This window comes from Elgaria multicarinata, chromosome 3, assembly GCF_023053635.1.
Source record: "Elgaria multicarinata webbii isolate HBS135686 ecotype San Diego chromosome 3, rElgMul1.1.pri, whole genome shotgun sequence".
NCBI lineage: Eukaryota > Metazoa > Chordata > Lepidosauria > Squamata > Anguidae > Elgaria > Elgaria multicarinata.
In genome coordinates this window covers 6,100,408-6,127,790 of record NC_086173.1, presented here as the reverse complement: position 1 = coordinate 6,127,790, position 27,383 = coordinate 6,100,408, and the positions used below count along the sequence as shown (strand labels likewise).

At 45.4% G+C, this 27,383-nt stretch overlaps 1 protein-coding gene across 1 annotated transcript in view; it reads left to right on the top strand.

The window, feature by feature from the left end:
- PFKM (phosphofructokinase, muscle) overlaps positions 1–26,521 on the top strand; it is a 54,769-nt gene extending 28,248 nt beyond the window's left edge. The window contains exons 8-23 of the mRNA XM_063119184.1: positions 1,370–1,478; positions 2,626–2,721; positions 4,254–4,346; positions 5,163–5,288; positions 7,403–7,467; positions 9,505–9,568; positions 10,796–10,942; positions 11,098–11,168; positions 12,849–12,936; positions 13,626–13,778; positions 15,371–15,535; positions 18,946–19,007; positions 20,775–20,886; positions 23,489–23,588; positions 25,616–25,721; positions 26,296–26,521. Of these exons, the coding sequence (XP_062975254.1) occupies positions 1,370–1,478; positions 2,626–2,721; positions 4,254–4,346; positions 5,163–5,288; positions 7,403–7,467; positions 9,505–9,568; positions 10,796–10,942; positions 11,098–11,168; positions 12,849–12,936; positions 13,626–13,778; positions 15,371–15,535; positions 18,946–19,007; positions 20,775–20,886; positions 23,489–23,588; positions 25,616–25,721; positions 26,296–26,443 (1,705 nt within the window). The 3' untranslated portion in view covers positions 26,444–26,521. The remainder of the gene's footprint in view (positions 1–1,369; positions 1,479–2,625; positions 2,722–4,253; positions 4,347–5,162; positions 5,289–7,402; positions 7,468–9,504; positions 9,569–10,795; positions 10,943–11,097; positions 11,169–12,848; positions 12,937–13,625; positions 13,779–15,370; positions 15,536–18,945; positions 19,008–20,774; positions 20,887–23,488; positions 23,589–25,615; positions 25,722–26,295) is intronic.
- Positions 26,522–27,383: the final 862 nt, after the last annotated feature.

Below are 27,383 nucleotides of genomic sequence, written 5' to 3'. Positions count from 1 at the left end.
GTTGTTTTTTTAAATTTTGTATACTTTTTAATGTTTACTGTTTTAACTTTTGTGAACCGCCCAGAGAGCTTCGGCTGTGGGGCGGTATATAAATGTAATAAATAAATAAATAAATAAATAAATAGATTTCTGCAAACCAATGAAACATCCATGGACAAATTATATCAATCCCTGCTTGTATGTGTATATATATAGATAATCATCTCCCATCACATACCTTTGATTTCCATAATTTCTGATTTAGCATTCAAAGAACTACAGCCTGTTGATATAATTCATATCTTTTGATCATGCCTAAAAATTTGCAGCTGCCAGATAATAATCCTGAAAGAAGCTACCAATTGGTAGTTTTATTCTGGCATCTTAAGGTCTTAGTACTGGAGAGGGAAATTGAAATGGTTGTATGTATGTGAACAGCTGCTCACATGACCATTGCTTATAATTAGAAGAAAACTTGCCCTCCATCGCTTGATGAGTAAATTAACAAGTTATGGGGCATGATATAGAAGATCAAATGAAGTAACATAGAGTTAGAGAAGGGAGGGAACAGGAAAATAAGTTTATAGAAAAATAGATCCTGTTTTTTCCCCCATTTGGAATAACTATGTCCAGGATAATATTAATCCATATCTATTGCTGGGTATGATTTAATATTGTTTAAATAATATATTTATAAAGTTTATATTTGATTTATTTGTATAATATTACTATTATCAGTATATTTTCACAGTACTGTATATTTTATATTGTTATAGTTTGACTGGAATTGTAGCATGGATAGATTATTTTTAATTGTAATTTATTATTTGTTCGTTTTTTAAAGGCAGGGCTGGGGGTGGGGGTGGGAGAGTCTAGCAGAACAGCCTGTTCTCGGATGATAGGAAACCGGCTTAAAAACTCGGAACCATGACTGGATGTTAGGAAACCTTTTTCTGCCTTAAAAACTAGAAAACGTTTCACCAGCACCCTAAGTGGTTTTTTCCTCTTCTTTCTTTCCCATCTTGCTATTTGGCTTGGTACATCTATTCCTCTCAGGACATACAATCTGCACTGCTGTGAATCTAACATGCTTTGTGTGCACTTCTTCCAATTAATTTGTCTGTTGGAACAAAGAAATGGTTCCCCCTCCCATCTCTGTTGACAACCGTGTCTGAATGCAGACTACTATCAGTTTTCCCAAACGAGGATGAAATGGAATATTTTAATTTTGGAAGCTGCCAAGTCAAATTCATTAGTGTCTAGTCAAATTTAACCCTACACATCTTTAGATACAGCACTTTCCCAACTTGGAGTTTTCAAACACTCTGCAAGGTTTAAGTCTTGTATTGGATCAATAAGTAGTAAACTTTCCTCTTATCTCTCCTTTTAGTTATCTAGCCCTTGTAACAGCCTTGGCAAGTGGTGCTGACTGGGTTTTCATTCCGGAATCACCACCGGAAGACGACTGGGAGGATCACTTGTGCAGGAGGTTAACTGAGGTAACCAAAATTTCCGAACCAGGCACAAAGGTAGCCCTATGTAGAGCGCATTGCAGAAGTCGAGCCTCGAAGTTATGGAAGGAGTAGCTATAGGGCTACAATGTGCTGGTGCTGCGTTAACTTGCACTGATACTGGCAGTAGATTGTTTGGGGGGTGGGAAGTAAATCAAATGAAACATCAGGACTTGTTGAAAGAGCTTTGCACCAATAGAAGTCTGTCGCAAAACAACAGGATTGGACGCACTCACATATTTTTTCCAAGTCACCTCAAGGTTGGTCCTGGTGAGCTGATCTCAGCTGCCCTGTGTTGCCACCACTGCAGATGCCCAGAAGTGATTCTTCTGCTTCCAGCCAATAGGATCTCATCAGCCCCAGCCAGCACAGTCAACTGTTAGGGATGATTGGAATTGTAGTCCTGCAAGATCTGGTGGGCCTCAGGTTCCTCACCTCAGCTTTAGGGGGGATGCAGCCAAGGCAGGTTCCGTTCTAAAACCAGGCCTGGAGCCTGATTTGAAATGGATCTTCTTTCCTTCTGTTCCAAATTATGGGAAATGGTGTGTAAAGAGATAAAAGAAGTTTTAGGAATGGAGAGTGAAGAGACACCTACTGTGGCATTATTATCAGTTTATGGAGAACTGAATTGTAATCAAGAGACAAAAGAATTGATAACGAATTTGTTAACAGCTGCAAGACTAATGATATCTAGGAACTGGAAGGTTCAAAGGGATTATCATATAGAAGATCGGTATAAAGAAATATGGGATATTGCTATTAATGATAAACTAACATGTAACATGAAAGTTAGAAGAGGAATGATAAAAACGAATGATTTTGAAGGAATAGGGAAACAGTTTTTAGAATTTGTATTACTAAAAGGGAGAGGGAAAACACCTCCAGAGGAAGTAATGAGATTTTGGAAATATGAATAAGATCCCGGGGTTGGAGGGAGCACATTTATATTAATTATGTTATGTTAAATGGAATTTAGCTAGAACATATGTTTATTAAATTGTTTACTTTATATTATTGTGTATTATGGGGCATTGTTTTATATTGTTTTGTTGTATTGTTTGGATGTTTTAAAAATAAAAAAAATATTATTAAAAAAATATATGAAATGGATCTTCTTTCCTTCTGTTCTCTGCAGACAAGAACCCGTGGCTCAAGGCTGAACATCATCATTGTGGCTGAAGGAGCCATCGACAAACACGGCAAGCCCATCACCTCAGAAGATATTAAAAATGTAGGTGACAACACTCCTGCTTGGGCTTGGATCCTTCATGCCCTAACTGTCTCTGTAGCATGCTATTTTTATGTGCCAGCAGGGAATATTCATATATGAATATTAAAACATGTAACCCCCTACAAATTTTGATGTTGGGTTGTGTTTCCCCACCCACCCACCCACCCAACGGTTTCCCAGTTAAGGAAAACGCCAGTGTCAAAGGTGGAAAATGTCAGCAAACCAAACATCCATTGACTAGACCAGTCTTCCTTAACTTGATGTCTTCCAGATGTATTGGACTGTAACCCTCATACCTGGAATTATAGGAGTTGCAGTCCAACACATCTGGAGAGCACTAGGTTGGGAAAGGCTGGACTAGACTATACAAGGTAATGACGTTGACTTGCAATCACAAGGGACCACTTGGATTAAGGACTGTAATACACAGGCTTCTGCTCCCTTGCCTTCCAGGTGTGCCTTCTAAAAGCCATTCAGAAGACATAAGTCATTGCTAAGGTCCTTTCCAGATCATTATGGACAAAACCCAAGACAGCCTGAATTTAATTCCGAGCTCTGTACTCTGTATGCATGCGCTGCCATTCATCACCACTGTTCTGACCCTGTGCAATAGATGGGGGTTGGGAAGGGGTGGGAGAAGGGTAACTGTGGTTTGCTCCTCTTTTATAAATGTTGGCTGGGCAAATGTTCCAGCACTGCCTTTGGCCAATAGGGTAGTCTACAGACAGCAAAGAAATTCAGTAGTAAATCAAAAGCAAAGGGAGAGACGTGTTGGGCCTTAAGGAAAAGAAAATCCGAAATCTACAGAAGGACATTATTTTTTTAAGGACCAATCAAAATGTCAAAAAAGAGGGATCAAACTTTTGAGTTTTCTAGAGCTATTAATCTAGGGAGACCATATGAAAAGTTGGACAGGATGCCTGTATCTTAAACAGTGGTATAGAAGAGGAAATTTCATCAGGTGTCATTTGTGTGCATGCAGCACCTGCTGAAATTCCCTCTTCATCACAACAGTTAACTGCAGGAGCCCTGCCCTCTTTTGTGCCTGGTCAAGAGGGCAGAGCTCCTGCAGCTTTTAACAGTTGTGTTGAAGAGGGAATTTCACCAGGTGCTGTATGCATAACAATGACACCTGCTGAAATTCCCTTTTCAATACGACTGGTAAAGGATACAAGAACCTTCCTTTTCATATGGTCTCCCTAGATTAGGAACTAGCATTGCTTTAAAATAATTGATAAAAATGTTCTGCCTCTGCTACTCAAGGAGAAAGGCAACAACTCCTGCTGAACACTGAAACACACTCTTGATGCCTACTGAAAATTGTGTCTGGCTTTTGAGACTTCATTACTTGCATACTGTCACCTGTTATTCTTAAGGGCTAGAAACATGCTTTTTTAAAAAGAGAAAGTTGAGATTCACAGGATGCTGAATTCCAGCTGTGGAATTGTGGGACACACACTGCCCTGGTTCTAGCTCTCCTGCCTCAGCTTTAAAGGAATAATGTCATTTTTGTATTTCTCTTCCTTCTGCAGCTGGTTGTGAAACGTCTGGGCTACGACACGAGAGTTACCATCCTCGGGCATGTGCAGCGTGGTGGGACCCCCTCTGCCTTTGATCGTATCCTGGTAAAATGCAATATTGTACTGTTCCAGCTGCTTTTTTATAGACAATATGCTTATAGCTGTGTTGGTTTTAATTTAAAAACATTCTGCACAGCTGCAAAGGTGTGCATGCACCTATAGGACTTTTTTTTAAAAAAAAAACACCCCAAAACAGCCCTGTCTTCTCCCACCCACCCAGCTACGTACAGCTGTGGTTAAGCACACAGTTTATTTTTAAATCTTCAGTCCTGTGCAGTACTGAAGCTGCGCATGCAGTTGGCGGACTCAGAAAAAGAAAAAGGAAAGCAAATTGAAAGGGCAGCAGGACCTTCCATTTCTCCCACAGTTGCAACACTATACTGAGGCTTGTAGCCTGTGCTCCGGCTCCGAACAAAAATATTAAAACATGCAGGACCTTTCAAGCTCCTACTCCTCCCACAATTGTGAGCATTTGTGTGCGGCACACCTTGGTGTTATAAAAAAAATGCTGGCGCTGTATTCATTCGCGTGTGCCTCCAGAGCAGCAGTTGCATTTTGAAGGAATGCCAGCACAGCAGTGGCCTCAGAAACTAGCGTAGGTTGGACCCTCAAGAACATGGAATTGGTCCCTTAAAAACTCCCCTCAGTGTGATAGGTCAGTTGTCTGCTGAGCTGGCTAGGCAGTGGAAAGCCGAAAAAGAGGGTGGGGAAGGGACATACTGATGTCCTGAGGCAGGAAGGTCCAAAGTGGGCCACAGAGGATTGTGGGATCACCTGCAATGAAATCCTGGGGGGGAGTTCCCCCAACTCCCCAAGATTAAAACAAAGAAATCACCCTCTTTTCTGCTGTTCATCTCACAGGGGAGCAGGATGGGAGTAGAAGCAGTCATGGCCTTATTAGAGGGAACTCCAGATACTCCAGCATGCGTGGTCAGTCTGTCCGGCAACCAAGCCATCCGTCTTCCTCTCATGGAGTGTGTCCAAGTGGTAAGTTCTTCTCCTACCTCTCTCCCCTGTGGGTGCTGACCTGGGGGGAGCAGCCCGGCCTCCTTAGACCATTTATCTACATTACAGACATATACAAGGGTTTACCTTTTAGCAGTCTCTTCCTCTTCCTGGGCAATCCTAGGAGTTGTAGTTCTCCAAAATTAAAACTCCCAGGATTCTTTGGGGGAGTTCATGGCAGTTAAGACATGAATAAATGTGTAGCCTAGCCGTCTCCTTCTTTCAAATATTCTCAAGGGAAGCTTGCTTGCAGGCAGACATGAAGTCAAACTCGCAAGGCTTTTCTCTGGCAATGGAAACATATCACTTTGGGATGTGGTGTCTTGGCTCAGGAGCTAACTAAATGCCAAACATCTGAATCCCTCAAAAGGAGGGGGAATGTGTGTGGCCCTCCAGATGCTTTTGGACTTCAGCTCCCATCAACCCAAACCAGCATGGCCAGTAGTGAAGGATGATGGGAGTTGCATTTCAACAACTTCTGGAAGGTCACATGATGCCCTTCTTGCCTTAGGGGAATTGTTAGGACAAGAGAGGGAAGCCGCCTCTCACAGGGTGGAGATAACAAAGGGATGCCACTCGCCCTCCCAATTTGGACGTGAGCGGTGTTGGGAGGGACTCACCGGGGGCTTTCAAAAGTCTGCAATTCCTAGAAGCAGGGAGGGGGGGAATTGGGCAGAGTGAGGCCAGATGATGTCACCGGAGGGGTGTGGCTTTGGAGCAGGCCCCCACCTCCTTGACATCATCCAGCCTGCCAGCTCGATCCTTGGAACAAAACTTGTCGCCCGCCCTTCCATTAGGAGATCATTTTTCCAAAACTAAACTTTCTGCCTTCTTTCTTTTTTTTTTTTAATGACATTTAAACATGTGCACCTAACTTTCTAACATTGACTTTGTGGCTTAAATGTGCAAGCCGTTCATTTGAAATAAGGAGCACCCAAGAACAGTTAGCACATGAATGTGTGTTATTTGCTACACGGACTGGTAGCACTCCTATTTGCATAAAAGTGGGAAGAGTGGGAGCACAAACAATTGTGACAGCCTGTGTTGGTGCCATTTCTAAATGTGCTGGCATCCACTCCCATAGCCTTTTAGCAGGGTGGATGACATAGGCAGGGTGTGCCATAGACTACAAAGTAGTGAAGGCCTGATGTTAATTGGCTGCTTGTCAGGCCTGTAAATTTGTGCAAGAAATGGGCTCTCCTTTGATAGAAGTCAAGGCAGCAAAAGCAGGAAGGAGGTTCCAGCAAAGGCCAAGTGAGGGAGAAGAGTTAGAGTGGAGAAGCAGTTCAGTGAAGATTGCAGAATAGAGTGGAGAATGGCTAGGCCGCAGTAGGAGTGTTCGTATACAACAACAAGCCAGGAATCCAGGCTTAATAAACCATGATGTGTATGAATTACATGTTGGTACATGCAGCCTATTTGCACCTCGTCCACTCGAGCCAGCTAATATATTATCCTTTTCTGCAACAAAAAGGAGCGAATTCCAAAGTAAATGAGTTTACCTTCAGGGCAGCAGACGTAAACTATGCCCGTAGTCAAGATGGTACTTTGATTTGTGAGTTTAAAATGTGAAACTACACATACTCTGAGTATTTGTTTTTTTAAACTCTCTCTCTCTCTCTCTCTCTCTCTCTCTCTCTCTCTGGCCTTAGCTAGACCTAAGGTTTATCCCGGGATTGTCCCTGCCTGCTCCCGGGATATCCTGTGTGTCATTTACATGAACAGGGATGACCCCGGGACAATCCCGGGATAAACCTTAGGTCTAGCTAAGGCCTCTCTCTCTGCCTCTCTCTCTCTCTCTCTCTCTCTCTCTCTCTCTCACACACACACACACACACCAGGATTGGCAAGCAGGTTTTTGTTTTGTTTGCCCTAATATATCACGAATGTAAAATCAGTTTCGAAACAGGGAATGGCCGTTGGAGGGGGAACAGAAAAGATAGTTGTGTGTCACAACTGAAGTTATAAACGGACATCTAAAGGCTCCCCCACCCCACCCCCACAACCTCATGTAAGGCCTTTAAGTCCAGGGTCTAAAAAATACCTAGCTTGCACCACTGGCAAGAAATTGTAACCATTTCTACATATTTCAACAGACAAAAGACGTTACAACAGCGATGAATGAGCGCCGGTTCGATGAAGCTCTTAAACTTAGAGGAAGGTGAGAGAGCGCTACAATGTGAATACAACTTCCGGAGTTGTTGTTGCTGTGCTTCCCCCACCCCGCCCTTCCTTAGTCAGGCTGCAAGTTTTAATAATTTCATTAATCAGCTGATTAATCAGTAGTGCCCAATGTTAATTGATATGGCTCAGCATGAAGGACATATTTGTACATTTTTTGAGGTTTAGCTTCATCACACCAGCGTTATACTGTGCAATCACTGTGAATTGGGTGCAAAAGACTGCTAAATTTTCCAGCTTATAATCTGCTTTGGCTGTGAAGTACTCCCATGCATCCTACTTTAATTGTGCTATAAAGCCAAAAGAGTTGACCTATTTTAATATCTCTTTAGGAGCGAATCATTTGTTGTTTTCTGAGCGGCCACTGGGGGCGCAAGAGGATGGTTTGATATGTTTAAAGTCCAAATTAAAAAATGCTTACATCTGCGTAAGTTTTAAAGATAAAGACATTAAAATTGGCACAGTAATAGATATTAAGGAGGGCGTTAAGCATACCAAATTTGAATTGGATTGGGTCGTCCGTTGATTTTTTAATGATTTTTTACATTTCTCCCCCTTAAACCCTTTCCTGGTATGCAAAGGATCTTAGGAGCGCTGCTGCCCAGGGTGTGATTTAGCTAACAACAACAACAACAACAGCTTTTTGCTATGGGGATAATTCGAGGAAAACGGGTACGTGGGATGCAGCCCGTTGTCTTGTGCATTTGTAACAAAACGAAAGAGAATATTAATAGTTCGTATTTCCTTCTAACAAGAAGTATTCGGGTTTCATTTCTTCTTGCGAGTCACCCTGAGAATGTAGTTATAGGGTGGCCTATTCATACAGTAAGTAAGCTAAAACAAGGAAAAAACATACAGGGGCTCAGCAATTTTTAAAAGGTGGGGAAGAGAGGCCTTAGCTAGACCTAAGGTTTATCCCGGGATCATCCTGGGGTCGTCCCTGCCTGTTCCCAGGATATCCTGTGTGTCATTTACATGAACAGGGATGACCCCGGGACTATCCTGGGATAAACCTTAGGTTTACCTAAGGCCAGAGTCGAAGACTAGCTTTGGAAGAGATTTCACAGCTCCTAGTGAGCCACACTCATCCTAGTTTTGCATTGTTTCCAAAACTTCCAAAACCTCTTTAACCAGAGCCAAGAGTAAGGCAAAGGAAACACAGGTGACACTTTTGGGTTTGGTCTAAGCTGCCACAACACTTATTGTCCAGCATCCAAAGCAGAGGTAGGCAGCTGGCAGCCCTCGGCCTAATTTTAAAACCCCTCTGCAAGCAATCAGTTCAGACATGTGACAAAAGCAATCTTTCCTTCTGCTGTATCCTATTGGGTAGGGAGGATGGGGAGAGGAGCAGAGGGGGGGGGGGGAAAGGGATGATCCCACCCACTTTTGATATCGGCTTCACCCACTGCTGGCATGCAGCCCTCAGAAGATTATCCCTGAGGGAATGCAGCCCTCAGCACTGGCAAGGTCCCCCACCCCTTGATCCAAAGGGCCCCATGCCCACACTCCTCAAGTGCTTCCTTGCGCGCACAGGGATTATCTCCACTTTTCCATCCAGGTACAGTTCCTTGTTCGGTGCCAGGTGTTGCTCTAGTCCAGAAGGTCCCATAAATTTCAGAAACTGGTTTAGATGTTGGGGAAAGGACACAAGGATAAAGGTGCCTGAAAAGTAAATAAAATATCATGTGAATAACAAAATGAACCTTTCAGTAGCACTTTGAAGTTCTTCTTTCAAGTGCAGAGCAGGTCTGTTGACTCAGAAGATAGGCATGATGTTACTGAATCCCTGCAAGAGAGGTCCATCTTTTCCCCACATTGCACATGGGGGCTGAGGTTGAGAGGCAGTGGCATGCCTGAGGCTGCCTAGGCAGTTCAAAGCAAGAGTGCAACTCAAACCAGGTGCTTCGTGATTCATAGCTCAGTCTCCTAGTTGCTACATGACAACACCTCTCCTGGTGCCCTTGTGGGATTCTGTGAGTTGAAGGGATGCTAAACCATGCCTTTGTTTTTCTTGCAGGAGTTTTCAGAACAACTGGAATGTTTACAAGATTTTGGCCCACATCCGCCCCCCCTCTGCAAAGGTAAGAGGTGGGGGGAACGTACAGAGGAGAAGGACTGTACCTCAATGGTAGAGGTTGTACTTTGAATGCAGACGGTCCCAGCAAGGTTCAGTCCCTGGCATCTCCAGCCAAATGGGGACCTCCACAAAGAGCTTTTCTACACAAGGCATTTGTTATGCGCTCATCATTTCCTACTCACAGTTCTTTAGACGATGTTGTGACTCACTTTCCGCGACTTATTTTTCAGAGCAGTGAAAATGGGGTATTATTTCTAATGGCGAAAGAAAGTGTGATTTCATCTTGTGTATTTGCGCTATTCCACCGTACCACAGTGCCACCTGGAGGTTAAGTAGCGGAAATGCAGTGTAGTGCTCGGATTTCAATTCTGCAGTGAAAGTGAAATCAAATAGCAGATTAACAGCCTTGCACAGAAAAGCCCATAGAGAAGCTGCCCAGGCTGGCGGTTGAATCTTAACGTGCTATGGGAGAACATCTCCACCACACCTGAGGGCAGACTGTTTGGCACACACAGCAGGGCCCTCCAACAGAGAGCTCAGAAGGAACGGATGGAGGGGGCTGCTCCCACTCCTCCTACACCCACCTCCCACCCCCCCGCAGCATAAGAACGTAAGAAGAGGCCTGCTGGATCAGACCAGGGTTGCACAGTGGCCAACCAGCTGCCCCAATGGGAAGCCCACAAGCAGGATGTGAGCAGAATAGCACCTTCCTCCTACTGTTCCCCAGGAACTGGTGTACATAGGCACACTGCCTCTGGTACTGGAGATAGCATATTGCCATCAGGACTGGTAGCCATTGATAGCCTTCTCCTCCATGGGCGACTGCTCCACATTGCCTAACGCTAGGGCTGCCCAACTCGCCCTTGCTTTGTACGCAGAGGGTCCCAGAGTCAGACCTTGGTATCCCCACAGGTAGCAAATGATGGGAAAGGCCCTTCTTTGCCCGGGACCCCTAAGAGCTGCTGATAGTCAGGGTAGATAATACTGGGCTACCCGGACAAAGAGCTGAGCGGTAAGGCGGTTTCCTGTGTTCTTCTGTAGGCAAGAAGTCTGCATCTCCTAAGATGGACCTTGTCGGCAGTGGGGGAAGTCTGCTTTACACACGCAATGGTGTCCCTGTGATTGGCTCTCCCAGTGGGATCCAGGATTCCCAACCAAGGGGTACCTTGGAGGGAGGTGGGTACACTTGAAACCATTCCTGGCTTCATCCCGATCCCTTTCTCTCCTGCAGAGCGGCTACACTCTGGCGGTGATGAATGTGGGCGCGCCAGCAGCCGGCATGAACGCAGCCGTGAGGTCGGCCGTCAGAATTGGGTTGATCCACGGCCATAAGATGCTGGCCGTGCATGATGGGTTTGAAGGCCTGGCTGAAGGGAAGGTAAATCATTTCATTCATTTGTCTTACTAAGAACGTTCTGCCTTCCTTCCACAATTGCGGCGCTGCCGTTTGGGAGGGCTTAGTTAATTGCACTGCCGTTGGGAAAGTTCTGCTTAACCTCTAAGAAACGGTGTTCTCACCCTCTCTCTGGACAGATTGAAGAAATCGGTTGGGGAGGAGTTGGCGGCTGGACTGGGAAAGGTGGATCGAGCCTTGGAACCAAAAGGTACTGCGCCAGGGCTGTTTGTACTTTGTGATTAAAAATAAACAAACATATTGAAATTCTGAAGCAGCCGAAGTGTGCTCTGACTGCGTTCAGACAACACAACAATCAGTGGTGGGTTAATAGTCAACTCCATGGTTGGTTATCGAGGGGCAGCTCCCCACATGGCATGATTATAATCAATCGTGGTGTGGATTAAGGCCAGCGTCGAGTTGACTATTAGTCAACGGTATGTTTGATTGACACATCCCCTGCCCTCTATCCCCACCCCAGACCTCCCGCTGGTATCCCATCAGCCATTGTGAGTTCTACCGGCTGGACTAGAGCGGTACACTCTGCTTTGGCCACTCTTGACAGGGGACTCTTTGGTGCCCCCCCAAAAACCCAATTGTGTGCAATGAAATAGTCAACAGTGTCTGACACACGACACGATAACCAACAGTTGTTTAAATAATCATGTCTGCACAGCATTTGGTTATTTGCATTGATTATTTCAGTCGTATAACCAATCGTGGTGTGAAGAAGTCCCGACAGACGACACAATTTATTTATTTATTTATTTATTTATTACATTTCTATACCGCCCAATAGCCGGAGCTCTCTGGGCGGTTCACAAATAATAATGCACCGTTGACTATTTAACCCACCGTTGGTTATCGTTTCATCCGAACCCAGTCTCTTTCTCCTCCCTGCTCCCTGATCTAGAATTGAAGACACACGCGTCACTCTTACACCTAAAAATGTTGACTTTTAGAGTATGGAAGAGTAAGAATTCTCACAGTCACAGTCCCTGGGGGTTGTGAAGTACCTGTGAGGATATTTGCTGTGGTGTCTCCTACTAAAATTCACTGGCGAATTTGGTAGGAGACATTGTTGCAGGTGTCTCTGCAGGCATTTTTGTAACCCCTGAGGAAGGCCTTGAGGTGAAAGTTTTTAACAGGTGCCGTCGTTGTTCCAGCATCTTGAGATGTTGTTCTTCCATTCATGGATTTATTTAGGACGGTCCCCCATTTTTTCACCTTAAAAAAGTGGGCACTCTCAACCAATGGGGAGATTTGGGGTGGGTGGGGGGAGAAACTCCATGAAAGGAAGTCTCTCAACAGAAAAGTACAAAAATTTTAAATGTTCAATGTTTTTAATCTGTGTAAGCCGCTTAGAGAGCTTTGGCTCTGGGGCAGTATGATGATGATGATGATGTAACCCCCTATTTTTCTGCAAGAGTCACTGTGCTGGGCATGCCTCCTGATAGAATGAGCAGTGGCTCATGCAGAGGTGCATCAGGCAAGGGTGGGTCATTTTTCTGTGTCCCTGCATTTGGGAGTGACTGAGTGCTCCAATTATATCCTCTGCTAAGGTGCAGCAGAATTATCTTTCCCTATTGGAGGCTGATTGGAAGGAGGCAAGCTGAGAGCGATGACTCATGAACAGATGCACCAAGCAGCCGCCTCTGAGGGCAGGGAATGCTTTTGGGTCTCTGTTTCAAGAGTGACCAAATAGTCCAAATCATATCCAACGCGGAGGCATATCAGAACGGCTCAGGCCTTTGCAGAGATTGATTTAAAACTGGGAATTACTGGGATAATAAGGGTGCTGGTGCTTTCTTCATTGGAACTCAGAGGTACCATCCCAAGAAGGGAGTGCCAGCTGGGTGCTTTTCTTCGGATTCTTCTTCTTTATTCTCAGGACTCTGCCCAAGAAATACTTTGAGGATATCAGCAACACCATCGCCAGTTTTAACATTCATGGACTCATCATCATTGGTGGCTTTGAGGTAGGTCTCGGGCAAACAGGGGCTCTTAGGAGCAGGGGCAGACTACCTGGCGACCCCCATCTGTTTTGGACTACAACTCCCATAATCCCCAACTATTGTCCTTGCTGGCTGGGGCTTATGGAAGTTATAGTCCACAACATCTGGAGGGCACCAGGTTGTCTGCCCTTCCTTAAAGCCTGAGAAAGATCATGGCAGTAAACCGTCGTCTGTAGCATCATTAGGTGCACTGTCCCCATAGGGAGCCCTCTCAGAACGAATGGCAGCAAAATGGACAAGGGGCCAGGGGTCGGGGTGGGGATTGAAATCAGACAACATGGCTGATGCCCACTTACGTCGTCTGGCCCATGGAAGCCAGATGTAAAGGCATTCCCCACCCCTGGTTTATAGGATTAACAGACCAGCGCATGAGTGTGCAAGTTTTCACCTTCCACAGAACTCTTTCCCAAGGCACAGTGTGGGCTGTCGTTGACTGTGGGCTGGAAAAAGCACCCCCTGTCTAGCATCCAAATTCTAGGTTAGTCCAGGCTGGGTTCCTGGGGTGAGCAGAGTTTGCTCTGGGAGCTGTGAGAGGCCAGCGATTCAAGTCTCTCTCGGGGCAGGAGGAGCAGAACCTGAGCGCGTACAGAGCTGCTCACGCCCGTCAGACAACGTCAAGGGAGGCACCCTTGTTCCTTTCCACCTTTCCGCAGGCTTTCACCGGCAGCCTGGAGATGATTGAAGGCCGGTCCAAGTTTGAAGAGCTCTGCATCCCGCTCTGTGTGATCCCTGCCACTGTCTCCAACAATGTTCCCGGCTCCGACTTCAGCATTGGGGCAGACACTGCCCTCAACACCATCACGTCGGTAAGATGGTCCTCGGCCTGTGAGCATCTAGTTCAGTCTCTTTCAAAGTAGCATTTTGGAGCAGGTTAGCAGCAGCAACCGCTTCCCCTGCACAGGAGCCGCAAGAGGTGCTCAAGGAAGAACCGAGGGACTATTCCAGCCTTCCTTAACCTGACGCCCTCCAGATGTAGTGGCAGCCAGGGTGGTGTAGTGGTCAGAGTGTTGGACTGGGACTTTGGAGATCCTGGTTCTAGTCCCCACTCAGACACTGGGTGACTTTGGGCCAGTCACAGACTCTCAGCCCAGCCTACCTCACAGGGCTGTTGTGAGGATAAAATGGAGAGGAGGAGGATTATGTATGCCACCTTGGGTTCCTTGTAATGGGAAAATGCTGGCACATAAATGTAATATACAAATAAATGTGTTTGACTATTTATTTATTTATTTATTTATTTATTTATTACATTTTTATACCGCCCAATAGCCGAAGCTCTCTGGGCGGACTACAACACTCATCATCGCATGGCTGTGTTGGCTGGGGATCATGTGAGTTGTAGTCAAAGACATCTGGAAGGTTGAGGAAGGCTGGTCTACTCCTACAGGCAGGACTGTGTATTCTGGGGTATCCTGAGAATCTCAGCTTTTTAAAGTTTATAGTCCTTAAGTCTGCACATATAGGCTAAAAGGGTTTTAAGCAATGCCCTGATTTAAAAAAAAAATCTCAAAAGTTGAAGAGCTTGCAAGGGAAGTAACATTTTAGAGGGGCAACGCTTTGGTGCATTGCATAGCTTCTTGCTCTACCCCACAGCTAGCAAGAGCTAGCAGCTCGGCAGATTTGCAGCACTTAAACAGGCTACAGAAATCAGCTTTTCATGGCGCAGAATTTAAATTTTATGTCTAATAAAATATTAAAATAAACATTAAATAACAAAATCTAATAAAATAATTTTCTTTCTTCCCCCCCCCCCTTTCTTTTTTCTATATAACACTCGTTCAAAAGTTGATAATCTTATTAGGTCCTCAATCCATTGCATTATGGGAGGTGTGTATTTGTCCTTCTAATCAAATAAAGGCATTCCTCTGCCTGAAACCCGGAGGGAGCTGCTGCCAGCCACTGTCCTAGGCAGACCGGACCAATGGCATTAGGTGGTGTCACCTGTTCAAAAGCAATGGGGGGGGGGGAGATGGACCGTAGCACAGCAGCAGAGCACCTGCGTTGCGTCCAAAAGGCTCCAGGTTCTCCAGTTCAGAGGTTCTCGGGGGACCAAGTGATGGGAAACTCCTTTCTCGACCGTGAGACGTCGGAGTAGGTGGTATAGATGTAGAACAGCCTCCCCTATTCCATGCCCTCCATATGTTTTAGAATACAACTCCCAGCATTCCTGGCCAGGCTGGCTGGGGCTGATGGAAGTTGAAGTCCAAAACATTTGGAAGGCACCAGGTTGGGGAAGGTTGGGTGTGGATTTCTGAATCGATATAAGTCATTTTTTGTATGTTTACAGCCGTGGAGGGTTCCAAGAAGAACTTTTCCTTTCCAGACTTTTTTTTTTAAAAAAAGACTTCATTCAGAGCTGGCTACATTTTATTTGACCTGTAGCTTGTTTCATCCCCAGACGTGCGACCGGATCAAGCAGTCTGCGGCTGGCACCAAGAGGCGGGTGTTCATCATTGAGACCATGGGAGGATTCTGCGGCTACCTGGCTACCATGGCAGGCTTGGCTGCTGGAGCAGATGCGGCCTATATTTATGAAGATCCTTTCACCATCCATGACTTGGAGGTGAAAACCTTTTGCAGATGCTCAAGAGACGATGGCTTGTTTCCTCTTTCAAAGCATGCCTGTTCCTGGGAGAACCAGCACAGGGCGAATTGGGTTCATGGAGCTCTTACCATGAATAAGGAAGGACTGTAGCACAATGGTAAAGCCTCAGCTTTGACTCTGGAAAGTTCCAGGTTGGGTCCCCAGCATCTCCAGGTAGAGCTGGGAAAGAATCCTGCCTGAAACTCTGGAGAGTTTCTGCCAGTCAGCATACTGAGCTATAATAGGGTGACCATATTTGGGAAACCAAAAAAGAGGACACCTAGTGTGTGTGGGGGGAAGCAGCTTTCTGAGTCCTGCAGAAAGTACGTGATTCCCCCGCCACCTTAAAGAACCCGATTGGAGTGGAGGAGGGGAAAGGATTTCATTCTGCACCACCACCATCCACTCCAATTGGGGCCTTTTCTATAATGTCCACGAATGACCCACTTTCCCCTTTAAGACCTCAATTGGAGCTCGGGGTGGGGGAATGATGTGCCTCAAGAAAGCATGTCATTCCCTCCTGCCATGCTAATGGCAGCCTTAAAGAGGAAGGTGTGTCATTCCAGGACATTATTGAAAATTATAGAAAATCCCCCCTGACACCATGGAAAGAACAAAAACCAGGACAAATCCGGGGAAATCCTGACAGTTGGTCACCCTAAGCTATAAGGACCTGGGTAGTATTCCATGTTATTCCTACTTAGAGTGGACCCATTGAAATGAATGGAACTTAACTTAGCCATGACCAACTTCAGTCTCATTCATTTCAATCAGCCAGTTTAGAAGACACCTTAAACCCTGCAGGTTAAGGCTTTTGGTTAAGCAGCAGGGTTTAAAAGGTGTCTTGTGCGATGTGTTTCGCTAAACCCTGCTCACTCGCTAACCCCAGTTGGACCTTTTGCAGCAGGGTTAGCGGCTCTAACTGTGGCTTAAAGCGTTATGTGCGACGACACGGCTTATGGTAGTGCTAACTAGGGGTGTGCACGGACCCCCCCACTCCGCTTCACTTTAAGATCCGCCATTTTCGGATCGGCCCGCTCCACCCCGCCCCCACTCCGCCTGTGCCCACTCCGCTCCGCTCGGAGCTCTGGATCCGGATCGGAGCTCCGGTCCCCCCCCCATAGGGGGGTTACCGGGCCCTGCCGCCATCGCCGCCCATGCGGCGACGGCGGCAGAGCCCGGTAAGGAGGAGGGGGGCCTTACCTGCCTCCGTCCGTGGTCCGTCGCTGTCTTCAATTGAGCCCGTGGTTCCACCAGGAAGTCTGGGCCGCAAGTGCGGCCCAGACTTCCTGCTGGAACCACGGGCTCAATTGGAGACACTGACGGACCGCGGACGGAGGCAGGTAAGGGAGAGGAGGGCGGGGGGGTTACCAGGCCCTGCCGCCATCGAGCCCGGTAAGGGACCAAGGGGGAGGGGGGCCTTACCTGCCTCCGTCCGCGGTCCGTCACCGTCTTCAATTGAGCCCGTGGTTCCACCAGGAAGTCTGGGCCACAAGTGCAGCCCAGACTTCCTGCTGGAACCACGGGCTCAATTGGAGACGCTGACGGACCGCGGACGGAGGCAGGTAAGGGAGAGGTGGGCGGGGGGCGTTACCGGGCCCTGCTGCCGTCGCCGCATGGGCGACAGCGACAGCGGCAGGGCCCGGTAAACCCCACTTACCTTTCCGGCGGAGCTCCGGATCGAGGCGAAGGATCCGCCTTCACCTCGATCCTCTTCGCCACGCTCTGCCGGCCCCCCAATCCTCTTCGCCTCCGCCTTAAGGGCAGGCGAAGCCCCCCGCTCCGCTACTGCTTCTCCGGTCCGATTAGAAGCGGAGCACATCCCTAGTGCTAACCCCAGAGAACCACAGTTTCGCTAACCACAGAGCCTGAAGTGTTGTCTGAACAGGCCCAATGGGTCTACTCTAAATAGGACCAACATTGGATACTGCCTTTGGTGTAGAGCATCTTCCTTTGTCCCTCCCTAGCAGCCTCCATTGCAAATAGTAGAACAAGAATTCTCTGTGTGCAACAGCAGTGGAGACTTGCTGCTCCCTCTGCCTGGAATTCTCTTCCAGCGCATTTGCAAACCGCGACGTCAATCACAGTTTTTAATTCTTATGTGAAAACATTTCTTTTCTCAAAAGCTTATAATCTGTAGTGTGACGATACTAGTTTTTATTATTTGTTTTATTGTCCCCCATGCCGGTTGGCCTTTCCCCTCCCTGTTTGTTTGCTACTGTGATTTTAGAATGTAAGCCATAGGGCAGGGCGTTTTGTATTTTGTTTTATTTTGTTCTGTACAGCACCATGAAAATTGATGGCGCTACATAAATAAATATTAATACCGTATTTCCTCGATTGTAAGACGCCATCGATTGTAAGACACACACTAATTTCAGTACCATCAACAGAAAAAAAACCCTAAGACACACCCGCGATTCTAAGATGCACCCCATTTTTAGAGATGTTTATATGGGGGGAAAAGTGCATCTTAGAATTGAAGAAATACGGTGGTAATAATAATAATAATAATAACAACAACAACAACTCACTAGTGTGACATGAGAAATAAATGAAATGGCTATAGAAGAGGCTGCCAGGTGTCTCTCTGCATGACTCACTGTGGCCATTCAGCGAACCAGCATCCACTGGACCCGGGTCATTCTGTCTGCACTCTCTATTGGGTGTGATTTGGAGGGCTAATCACTTCAAATAGAAAAACGGAAACCATGTGCCTCCAATTTAAATTCTGGGGGAAAGCAAGCCTCGGCATGAAGATGCTTGGGGAGCGAACATGGTGCAAGTGTATCTTACGATGTTCACATTTTGTATTTCTCTCTCTGCTGTGTGCCATCAGTGATGTAAATGGATCTGGGTCTACACACAGTCTGAGCTTTATTAATGACTAGATTTTATTCTTTCATATCCACAATCCCAGCCTGCTCCAACCTGGTGCCCTCACAACGTCTTGGACTTCACCTCCCATCAGCCCTAACTAGTCTGGCCAGTAGCCAGGAATCCTGGGAGTTGTAGTGCAAAAACATCTGGAGGGCACCAGGTTGGGGGAAGGCTGTGATCGGCTTTTGTGCAAATTTTAAACTCTGCTAGCTGATAACTCTGGCACTAGAACTTTGATAACTTTGGCTGTTAATGTCTCAAATTCTAGGAAGTCCAATTTGGGCTCTCCCACACTAGAGGCATTCAAGAGGCAGCTGGACAACCATCTGTCAGCTATGCTTTAGGGTGGATTCCTGCATTGAGCAGGGGTTGGACTCGATGACCTTATAGGCCCCTTCCAATTCTACTATTCTATGTGCTCATGTTTAGTTTTGAAGAGGGATGCCCTCACCGTCCTTCCCTGCATCCCTAAGAATTCTAAGAAACCATGTTTTTTCTTTGGTTGACAGATGAATGTGGAGCATCTTACTGAGAAGATGAAGACCACCGTGAAGAGAGGTCTAGTATTGAGGTACATGACTATAATTAACAATCAGAAATATTGCTGATTGAAGGGTGAAAATCTGGCTGTAGAAAGTGCCTATTAGCTAGCACCAGTGTCCCACTGAACAAGTCTTTTCTTTTCCCCCCCTCTCCCACCCCCCTACTTAAAAACCTGGAGTTTTGCACCTTAAAAACATTTGTGAAATGTGTGTGGCGAGATGAACAGTAGATGCATAAATGAATAAACATGCATGTGCCATGCATGGGTTTTTTTTAAAAAAAGAAGCAGACAGTGCACCTTTCTGAGAGAGGCTGTTTTTTGCATTTCATCAATGTATGTTTAGGACAGAAGTTGTAGATTGAAGAACCTGCTGCAATTGCTCTTTAAACGTTACATCTGTCTTTTATCTACATTGGGAAGATGTTCCTTCTCTGTGCAAAGGCGCTTTGAGAACTGTTGCTGGAGCCTCTGCTGTTTGGTATTATCATATTAAGCTAGATCTCAGACGTGAAGAACAACAAGCAATTGGAAAGAGAGAATAGAATTCTAGAAGGCTGATGCCACAATCAAGTTGCCAACATTTTGTATCTCAGTGTGTATCTTGTTATTCCTAACGCTGAAGTTTGGAACTTAAAACATGTCTCTGGAAAAAGCTCTTCCAAGCCTAGATAAAGTTCCCAGCTGCAAATCTCTTCTCCTCCCCCAATCTCAGGCTGTTCCAAGTGTCCAGAAGAAGGGATATCCCCCCTTGCTCCCCAGTAGTAAGTGGCAAGAATAGAGCCACGCTAGAATTGTTCAATGGATCCTAGCTTTGGATAACCAAGGAAATAATATGTAAGCTGCTATCACCAATCCCTTTTGGATTGATTGTACAAGGCACAGAATGTGCTTGTCTCATTCCAGAATATAAGGAAACAGACTGGCCAGTTAAGTCAGGGCTTATTCTGCAGCAATATGGAATATGAGATGTTTTTATTTTTGTGGAAAGCAAAACCAACTGTACTGAAGGAAGCACCGCCTTGACTTGAAAATAGCCTTGAGCTGGATCCAGAATCACCGTTCTGCTAGCAGAAGGGGACCACTGGTGGAACGGGACTTCCATATCCTCTCCCCCACCTGGAGCCCCCCATGGCCCCCCCAAATCTATTCCATCGGGCCCCTCCAAATCAAGTTGGGGGACCCGATTGACACTTAGGTCTCCCAACAACTGAGGTTGCTTACTGATTCTCTTAAGTTAGAGAAGAAAAACTAGGCTACCAAGCCTGGTGTCAGCACCTACCATGATCATGCAAATGCCAAGGCCTATGGGTGCCAGGAGAGCCCACTGGGATGACATTGACCCCAGTAGGTGGGTGTGTTGCAGAATCAAAGCTGCAGCTTTTTCCCCCTAGAATGCCTCTGGCCCTTGTTGTATAGGGACCTAGAAGCATACTGCAAAACGGAACCCCTGCCCAATGTCTCCTGGTACGCTTGCCAGTGGGAGGGGGGACTACAGTGGTTTGCAAGGCCATGCTACAAATAGGCCACGGAACATGAAAAAGGTTGAGTCATTCAAGCTCTAGGGCCCACCAGCCAATATGACTATATGAAATTCCTTCCTTGCTCCAAATATGGCAGCCAGTTAGACCCTAAGTAAGACTTGTCAATAGAGAAAACGTTCTTAGCAGTGTGTTACAACCACCCATCTTTCCTCTATTGCAGACCTGATTTACGAATGTGTCAAAACCCATTCTTAATTACTGCTGACCTCATCTCCCTGTCTTATTCATGCCAGATTTTCGCCTTTCTTTCCAGGAATGAGAAATGCAATGAGAACTACACCACTGAGTTCATATACAACTTATATTCTGAAGAAGGGAAAGGCATCTTCGACACCAGGAAGAATGTTTTGGGACACATGCAGCAGGTATGCCTGGTGCTGGAGCACCTGGATATTCTGCCCAGGCAGGATTAATAATAATGTTAATAGTTCCATCAACAAGGAGGAGGAGTTGAACTATGACACAAGACAGGCAGGTAGGTCAGATAGAAAACCCCCAAATTAGTTCCTTCCAGGGCCCCCCCGATTGGACCCATGCTGTCCTATGTACTGTTCGAAATGGAAAATCTGTTAGCGTTGTATAGGCATTTTGGTGTCACCGTGCAGAGGTAACAGGAAACCATAATTGTGTGCTATATGAATGAGATCCAGGCTTGCTTGTTCTGCTCCCCTGCCCTGTTTGTTTGGTTTTAAGCACACCAGAGGTGGAGACTGGAAGCATCTGCTTCCAGAGGGGTGTGTGTGTGTGTGTTTTAAAGTGAACATATTATTGAACATTTTATTGATTGTATACATAGAAAAATAATCTCCATCCCATCCATTTACCCCCATGATCATTTATTTATATATCTAAAATAATAAAATAAAATAAAAGAATATCTATACATATTTATGTATCAAAAATATCATACTAACTCTGTAGCGATAGCTAAAATTCACACAACTGACATTCCCCTCTGGTGTGTGGTTAAACAAACCCAGAGTTCTCCATGATGTCCAAACTTGGGAAACTGGGACTTGTTTAAGCTATGGTTAGTGAAAACAAGCCAAGAGCAACCAGTAGTTTCAGATTCTGGCTTGTTTTCACCTCGGCTGTGTTAGGCAAACTGCCATTTTTCAGCTTCAGCCCTCAGCTCATCTGCAATCTAAGTATGATCATACTTGCCCTGTTTTGCAAGACTTTTTTTTTGGTAAGGATTACATGGGTCTCCCATCGAAGCACGGACCTGACCTGACCTGACCCAGACTTGCTTATCTTCAGCAAGGTTTGTGGCATTATGTGCTTCAAAGAACACTGTATAATATAAATACTAGCTGTACCCATTGTGAAAAATTTCACAACCATGTGTGTTTAACTCATGATTTAGAAACTTTGTTCATCACCTGGTTTACCTGATCTTGAATTTTTACAACCTGGTATTAAATTTGTATTGAAACTGTTAGAGACTGGTACAGTAAGCAAGAAAATTATTCAGTTTTGAAAGCTTTTCAAGATAAAGGAAAGGAAAGGAACCTCTCGTGCAAGCACTGAGTCATTACTGACTCTTGGAGGGACTCCCAGCTTCCGCTGACGTTTTCTTGGCAGGCCTTATAGCGGGGTGGTTTGCCGTTGCCTTCCCCGGCCATTATTACCTTTCCCCCAGCTAACTGGGTACTCATTTTACCGACCTCGGGAGGATGGAAGGCTGAGTCGACCCGAGCCGGCTGCCTGAGAACCAGCTTCCGCTGGGATCGAACTCAGGCCGTGGGGAAAGTTTCAGCTGCAAAAGGAACTGGAAATCGCTATGGCCCACAGTTTTGGAGTTACACGTAACAGAAAAACATATTTTTCCAATTATTTTGATGTAATTAGCCCAAAAAGGGATTTTTTTGTATTTCTTACCAAATCTTTGTGGAAAATGATTAAAAAAAACATTAAGTGAATCAGCCAAACGGATCTCGAGATATGAATTGCTAAAGAAATCACTTCATGTTTTAATATATATCACACAGTGAAAGATTTCATAACAGAAGTGCATGTAAAGAATTCAAGTACTAAATGTTGATTTTACCATTATTTATCTCTAAACTTCTTTGCTATTCTGCATCTTCAATTAATAAATTGCATGCTTGAGCTGCTTCTTTCAAAGTATCACATACTACCCCATTATATGTTCTGGTATCTTTGTAAGTACTGGCACCAGCAGCGTGTAATAATAGTAATCTAAGAAAATATCTTTCTGTATCTGAAGGAGATACACCAGTTTGCTGTAGTGCTGGACTGGGAGTTAGGAGATCTGGTTTTAGCCCCATTCGGTCATGGAAGCTCACTGGGCTGGCTCTGTGATACAGATGATTATAAACTTTACAATTAGTTGTGAAGTTATCCATTTATTTTTGGTGGTGCGATTATTTTTCTGCAGATCTAGACATGGGCAGCTTCAATTTGAGACTGTTCCAAACTTGATTTTAGGGGTCAAAATGGAGTGAACAAAAAATTGTGCATATATTAAAATACAGATTTTGTGCCAGCCAGCAAAAGGTTGTGCTGCGAGATCTGTCTCAAGCTGGTTTCAGCCAGTCTGGACAATCTGATGGGGTTTGCCTTTGCCTCCCCCCACAAAGAAGAATGGCCTTTGGAACTTTTGCCAAACAATGATTTTCATTAATCTTACTACTTTTGAACAAAATCAGAAAGAACTAAAAACAAAAACATTTACTCTTCATTCGGGGGGGGGGGGGGAATTAGTGCTTCTATGCGGTTTGGATAGCAGAGTCCTGGTATCTACACTTGTGTGTCCCAATTAAACCAGTGGAGTTGGCAGCGTTTTACTCAGTGATTGGTATGACTGATTGTAGCTATAGTCTAAATAACATCACGATGATTAAGCTTTGGAGGATTCCAAGCACTGAGCTGCTTGCAAATCACATCCTCACAACTATGATTCTGAAAGGAAAATCAAACCAACTCTCCCTTTTCCCATCGCAGGGTGGGTCACCAACGCCTTTCGACAGAAACTTTGGAACGAAAATGGGTGCCAAGGCAGTGGCGTGGATGAGCGGCAAGATCAAAGAGTGTTCCAGGCACGGTATGTGGGAATTTTCCACTTGATGACTTTTTATACAATTGGGTACAACAGGTCATCAAGGCTGCTAGCAGGAGGGTGTGTGGAAATAAAAAAGGGAACGCAGTAGTCAGTGTCTGTCTGTCCATGTCCTTCTCCCTCTCATTGTGCCATGAAAGGGATAATACCCTGGAAACCTACATAGGGTACTCATAAGGTCCATTGGGGTATTTTATTGTATTGCTGTGTGAGAAAAGAACAGCATCCCTGAAACTGGTGCCCTCTAAATGTGTTGGTTTACAACTCCCATAATCCCCAGCCCACATGATATAAGTGAGACAGATCCAGCCATCCTTAAATTGCTTTGATGACATCCGGTTGCTTGATTGAAATAAGCTGTCTGTGGGTCTGCTGAGGGGGCTGACTATAGGAAGCAGCTGAGGCCAATACTAAAACTGCTGCTTCGTTTCCGGATCGAAGTCAAAGGGGCTGATTTTAATCTTTAAAGCCTTAAACTAGGGATGGGTAACACACAGCTTGTGGGGTGCTTTCTGCCCCCCTCACCTCTTTTGCAGCCACCACTGTCTCCCCACCTAAATTTATATATGCTCTCCTCTTGGTCTAACCCAGAACCCTCAAGGCTTCTTATAAACGAAAACACTATAAAATGGTTTAAGAAAACAAGTAATATAGCAATATCATCACGTTAGAGATGAGTAGCAAATCACACAGCAATCCAAATGCTTTTAAAAGTAAGTGGTTTTTAACCATATGCTGGAAATCTGTCCTGGACGGGGTTGCACTCTCCCTAAAGGATCGGGTCCGTAGTTTGGGGGTGCTCTTGGATCCAGAACTGTCACCTGAGGCACAGGTGAACTCAGTGGCAAAGAGCACCTTTTATCAGCTTAGGTTGATATACCAACTACGCCCTTATCTGGACAGAGATAGCCTAGCTACAGTGATCCATGCTCTGATAACCTCTCGCTTGGATTACTGCAATGCGTTATACGTGGGGCTGCCTTTGAAAACGGTCCGGAAGCTTCAGCTGGTACAAAATAGGGCAGCCCGTTTACTAACAGGGACTGGCCGGCGAGATCACATTACGCCAGTCCTTTTCCAGCTTCATTGGCTGCCAGTCCAGGTCCGGGCCCAATTCAAAGTGCTGGTATTGACATTTAAAGCCCTAAACGGTTTGGGGCCAGGTTATCTGAAGGAACGCCTCCTCCCATATGTACCTACCCGGACCTTAAGATCATCTACAGGGGCCCTTCTCTGTGAGCCCCTGTCAAAGGAAGTGAGGCAGGTGGCTACTAGGAGGAGGGCTTTCTCCGCTGTGGCACCCCGGTTGTGGAATGAGCTCCCCAGAGAGGTCCGCCTGGCGCCTACACTGTACTGCTTTCGTCGCCAGCTGAAGACCTTTTTATTCACTCAGTATTTTAACACTTAATTTTAACTTAAATTTAAATTTTACTGTTTTAACTCTGTATTTTAATCTTATAATCAACTTTGCTGCGTGGTTTTATCCTGGTTGCGCTTTTTATACTGTATTTCGTAATTGTGTTTTAACCTGTTGGGTGTTTTACTGTGGTTTTAATTTTTGTGAACCGCCCAGAGAGCTTCGGCTATTGGGCGGTATAAAAATGTAATAAATAAATAAATAAATAAAATCTGGCAGTGATGGAGGTTGGCAGACCAGTCTAGAAAGAAAGTTCTAAAGGGTGGGTGCCACTCCTGAAAAAGCCCTGCTGCTTTGTAGCCACTAGTCAGAGCTCTGATAGAATACAGCATGTGGAGCAGTCTCATATGACGATCTCAATACTTGGGCCATTGGGTGAAGGCTCTCCATGTGGGATCCTGGTCCCAGACAGAGGTAAGAATCCAGCCCCCTGGATCCCACCTGGAACATTTGTAATTATTTATTTTATTCATATATTCCCCTCATTTCAAAATAATCTTTCCAAGGCAGCTTACAGTATACGCAATAAAAATCTCAAGCCCCAATGTTTTAGTCAGTGGATTTGGTGAGCATTTGGCACTGTTTCTTTTTTCAGGTCGTATCTTCGCCAACACTGCTGATTCAGCTTGCCTTCTGGGCATGCGCAGACGGGCCCTTGTATTCCAGCCTCTTGCTGAACTTAAAGAACAGACAGATTTTGAGTAAGTTTCTTCTCTGGGTGTAGTCAGCAAGGAAGGAAGGACTTAAATGTGGAGTTAGGTAATTTTCAATCCATGAGCTCTGTTAGAAGCCTAAAAAGTTTCTAGTCCTCACCGTTAGAGAAAAATGTTTCAATTGCGATTGAAAAAGATGCTTTAAGTCAGAAATGTCACAGTAAATGATTATTATGGTTAATGCCTATGGCACAGCACATAGGTCGGCGAGTTTTTCCAATCTATTTTATAAATGCAGGAATGGTCAAAGACACCAGTAAGAAGTGGCCCTGATAAACAAGCTGGAGGTGTGGGGAGCAGATGCTGGAAGCCTCTCCCCTGTGGGACACAAGTGATTTAAGAAAAAGGGGTTAGGAAGAAGCCCGTAAGGGCAAGAGGTTGGGGGACACCACCTAGGATGAAAAGGCAGCGTATACATTAACAGTGCAATCCTATACATATCTTCCCAGAAGTCATTCGCATGGGGTTTAATGGGGCTTACTCTCAGGTAAGTGGGCATAGGATCACAGTCTAAATCTAAGCCACCTGCCTCAGGGATGCTCACCTCATCTTTTTCCAACAGGCACCGCCTTCCCAAGTGTCAGTGGTGGCTGAAGCTTCGCCCCATCTTGAAGATTCTTGCCAAGTACAAGATTGAGCTGGATACCTCGGAGACAGCCCACTTAGAGCACATCACCCGCAAGAGAGTATCCGGCGAAGGTTCCCTGTGAACAGCTTAGCAAGCCAGCTCCGGCTCTCCCTTGAATCATGACGCTTGAGACCACTCAAATAAATTCTAAACCTTCAAATTCCTTCGGTTCCAGTTTAGCATGCAGCTGCCCTTCTAGTGTTGTGTAGTAATTGGGGGCTGCATGCCTGCCACAAACACAGAAGGAAGCAAGAGACAATATGCCATGACCTAGTGCCATATCTCTGTATCTGAGTATGTATGGATTAAGAAGAAAGATCTTATTTATATCTTGCTCTTCCTTTAGGTAGCTCTGGGCAGCTTACGTGGGGCTCCCAAAGGCCTTTCATCCAAGCACCAGCCAGTGCCACAAGGTTATTTGCCCCCAGGTCATACAGTGGGCTTCTGCAGAGTTGCCTGGGGTGGGGGATTTCGAAAGGATTTAAATTCATCGTGCTGAAATTTGAAATGGACCGAATGAATTAAGACCGCCTCCATTTAAACTTAAAATGGCAACAACCCCAGAATACCCGCTTGGGGGGTCAATTTACAATTGTGCCAACGTAATTCAAACTCTTCCAGGTGCTTAGAATAAAACAAAAACTATTTGACCAGAGATTGTAATGTGGCTCCCCTGTCTTAATATCTTTACTGCATCCTTCGGTCACATACACATGCAAAATGCAGTGGACCAAAGTGATGCCTGCATTCAGCTGGATTGTATGTAACTGTTATATTCACCACGTCTTTGCTGTGCCTCTACAATCACACACCTCTTCCTACCTGGCATAATGGATTTAAAGCAGACGCTGCATTCTTGTTTGAAATATCACTTACGCCTTTTGTTTCACACATCACATAACAGGAAAGCAACCCTTGGTTTGCCATTGAATTTACACACACACACACACACAAAGAAATTGTAGCAAGTACATGTGAATGGCTGGGTTCACACAACACATTAACCCACCCAGTGTGTGTTG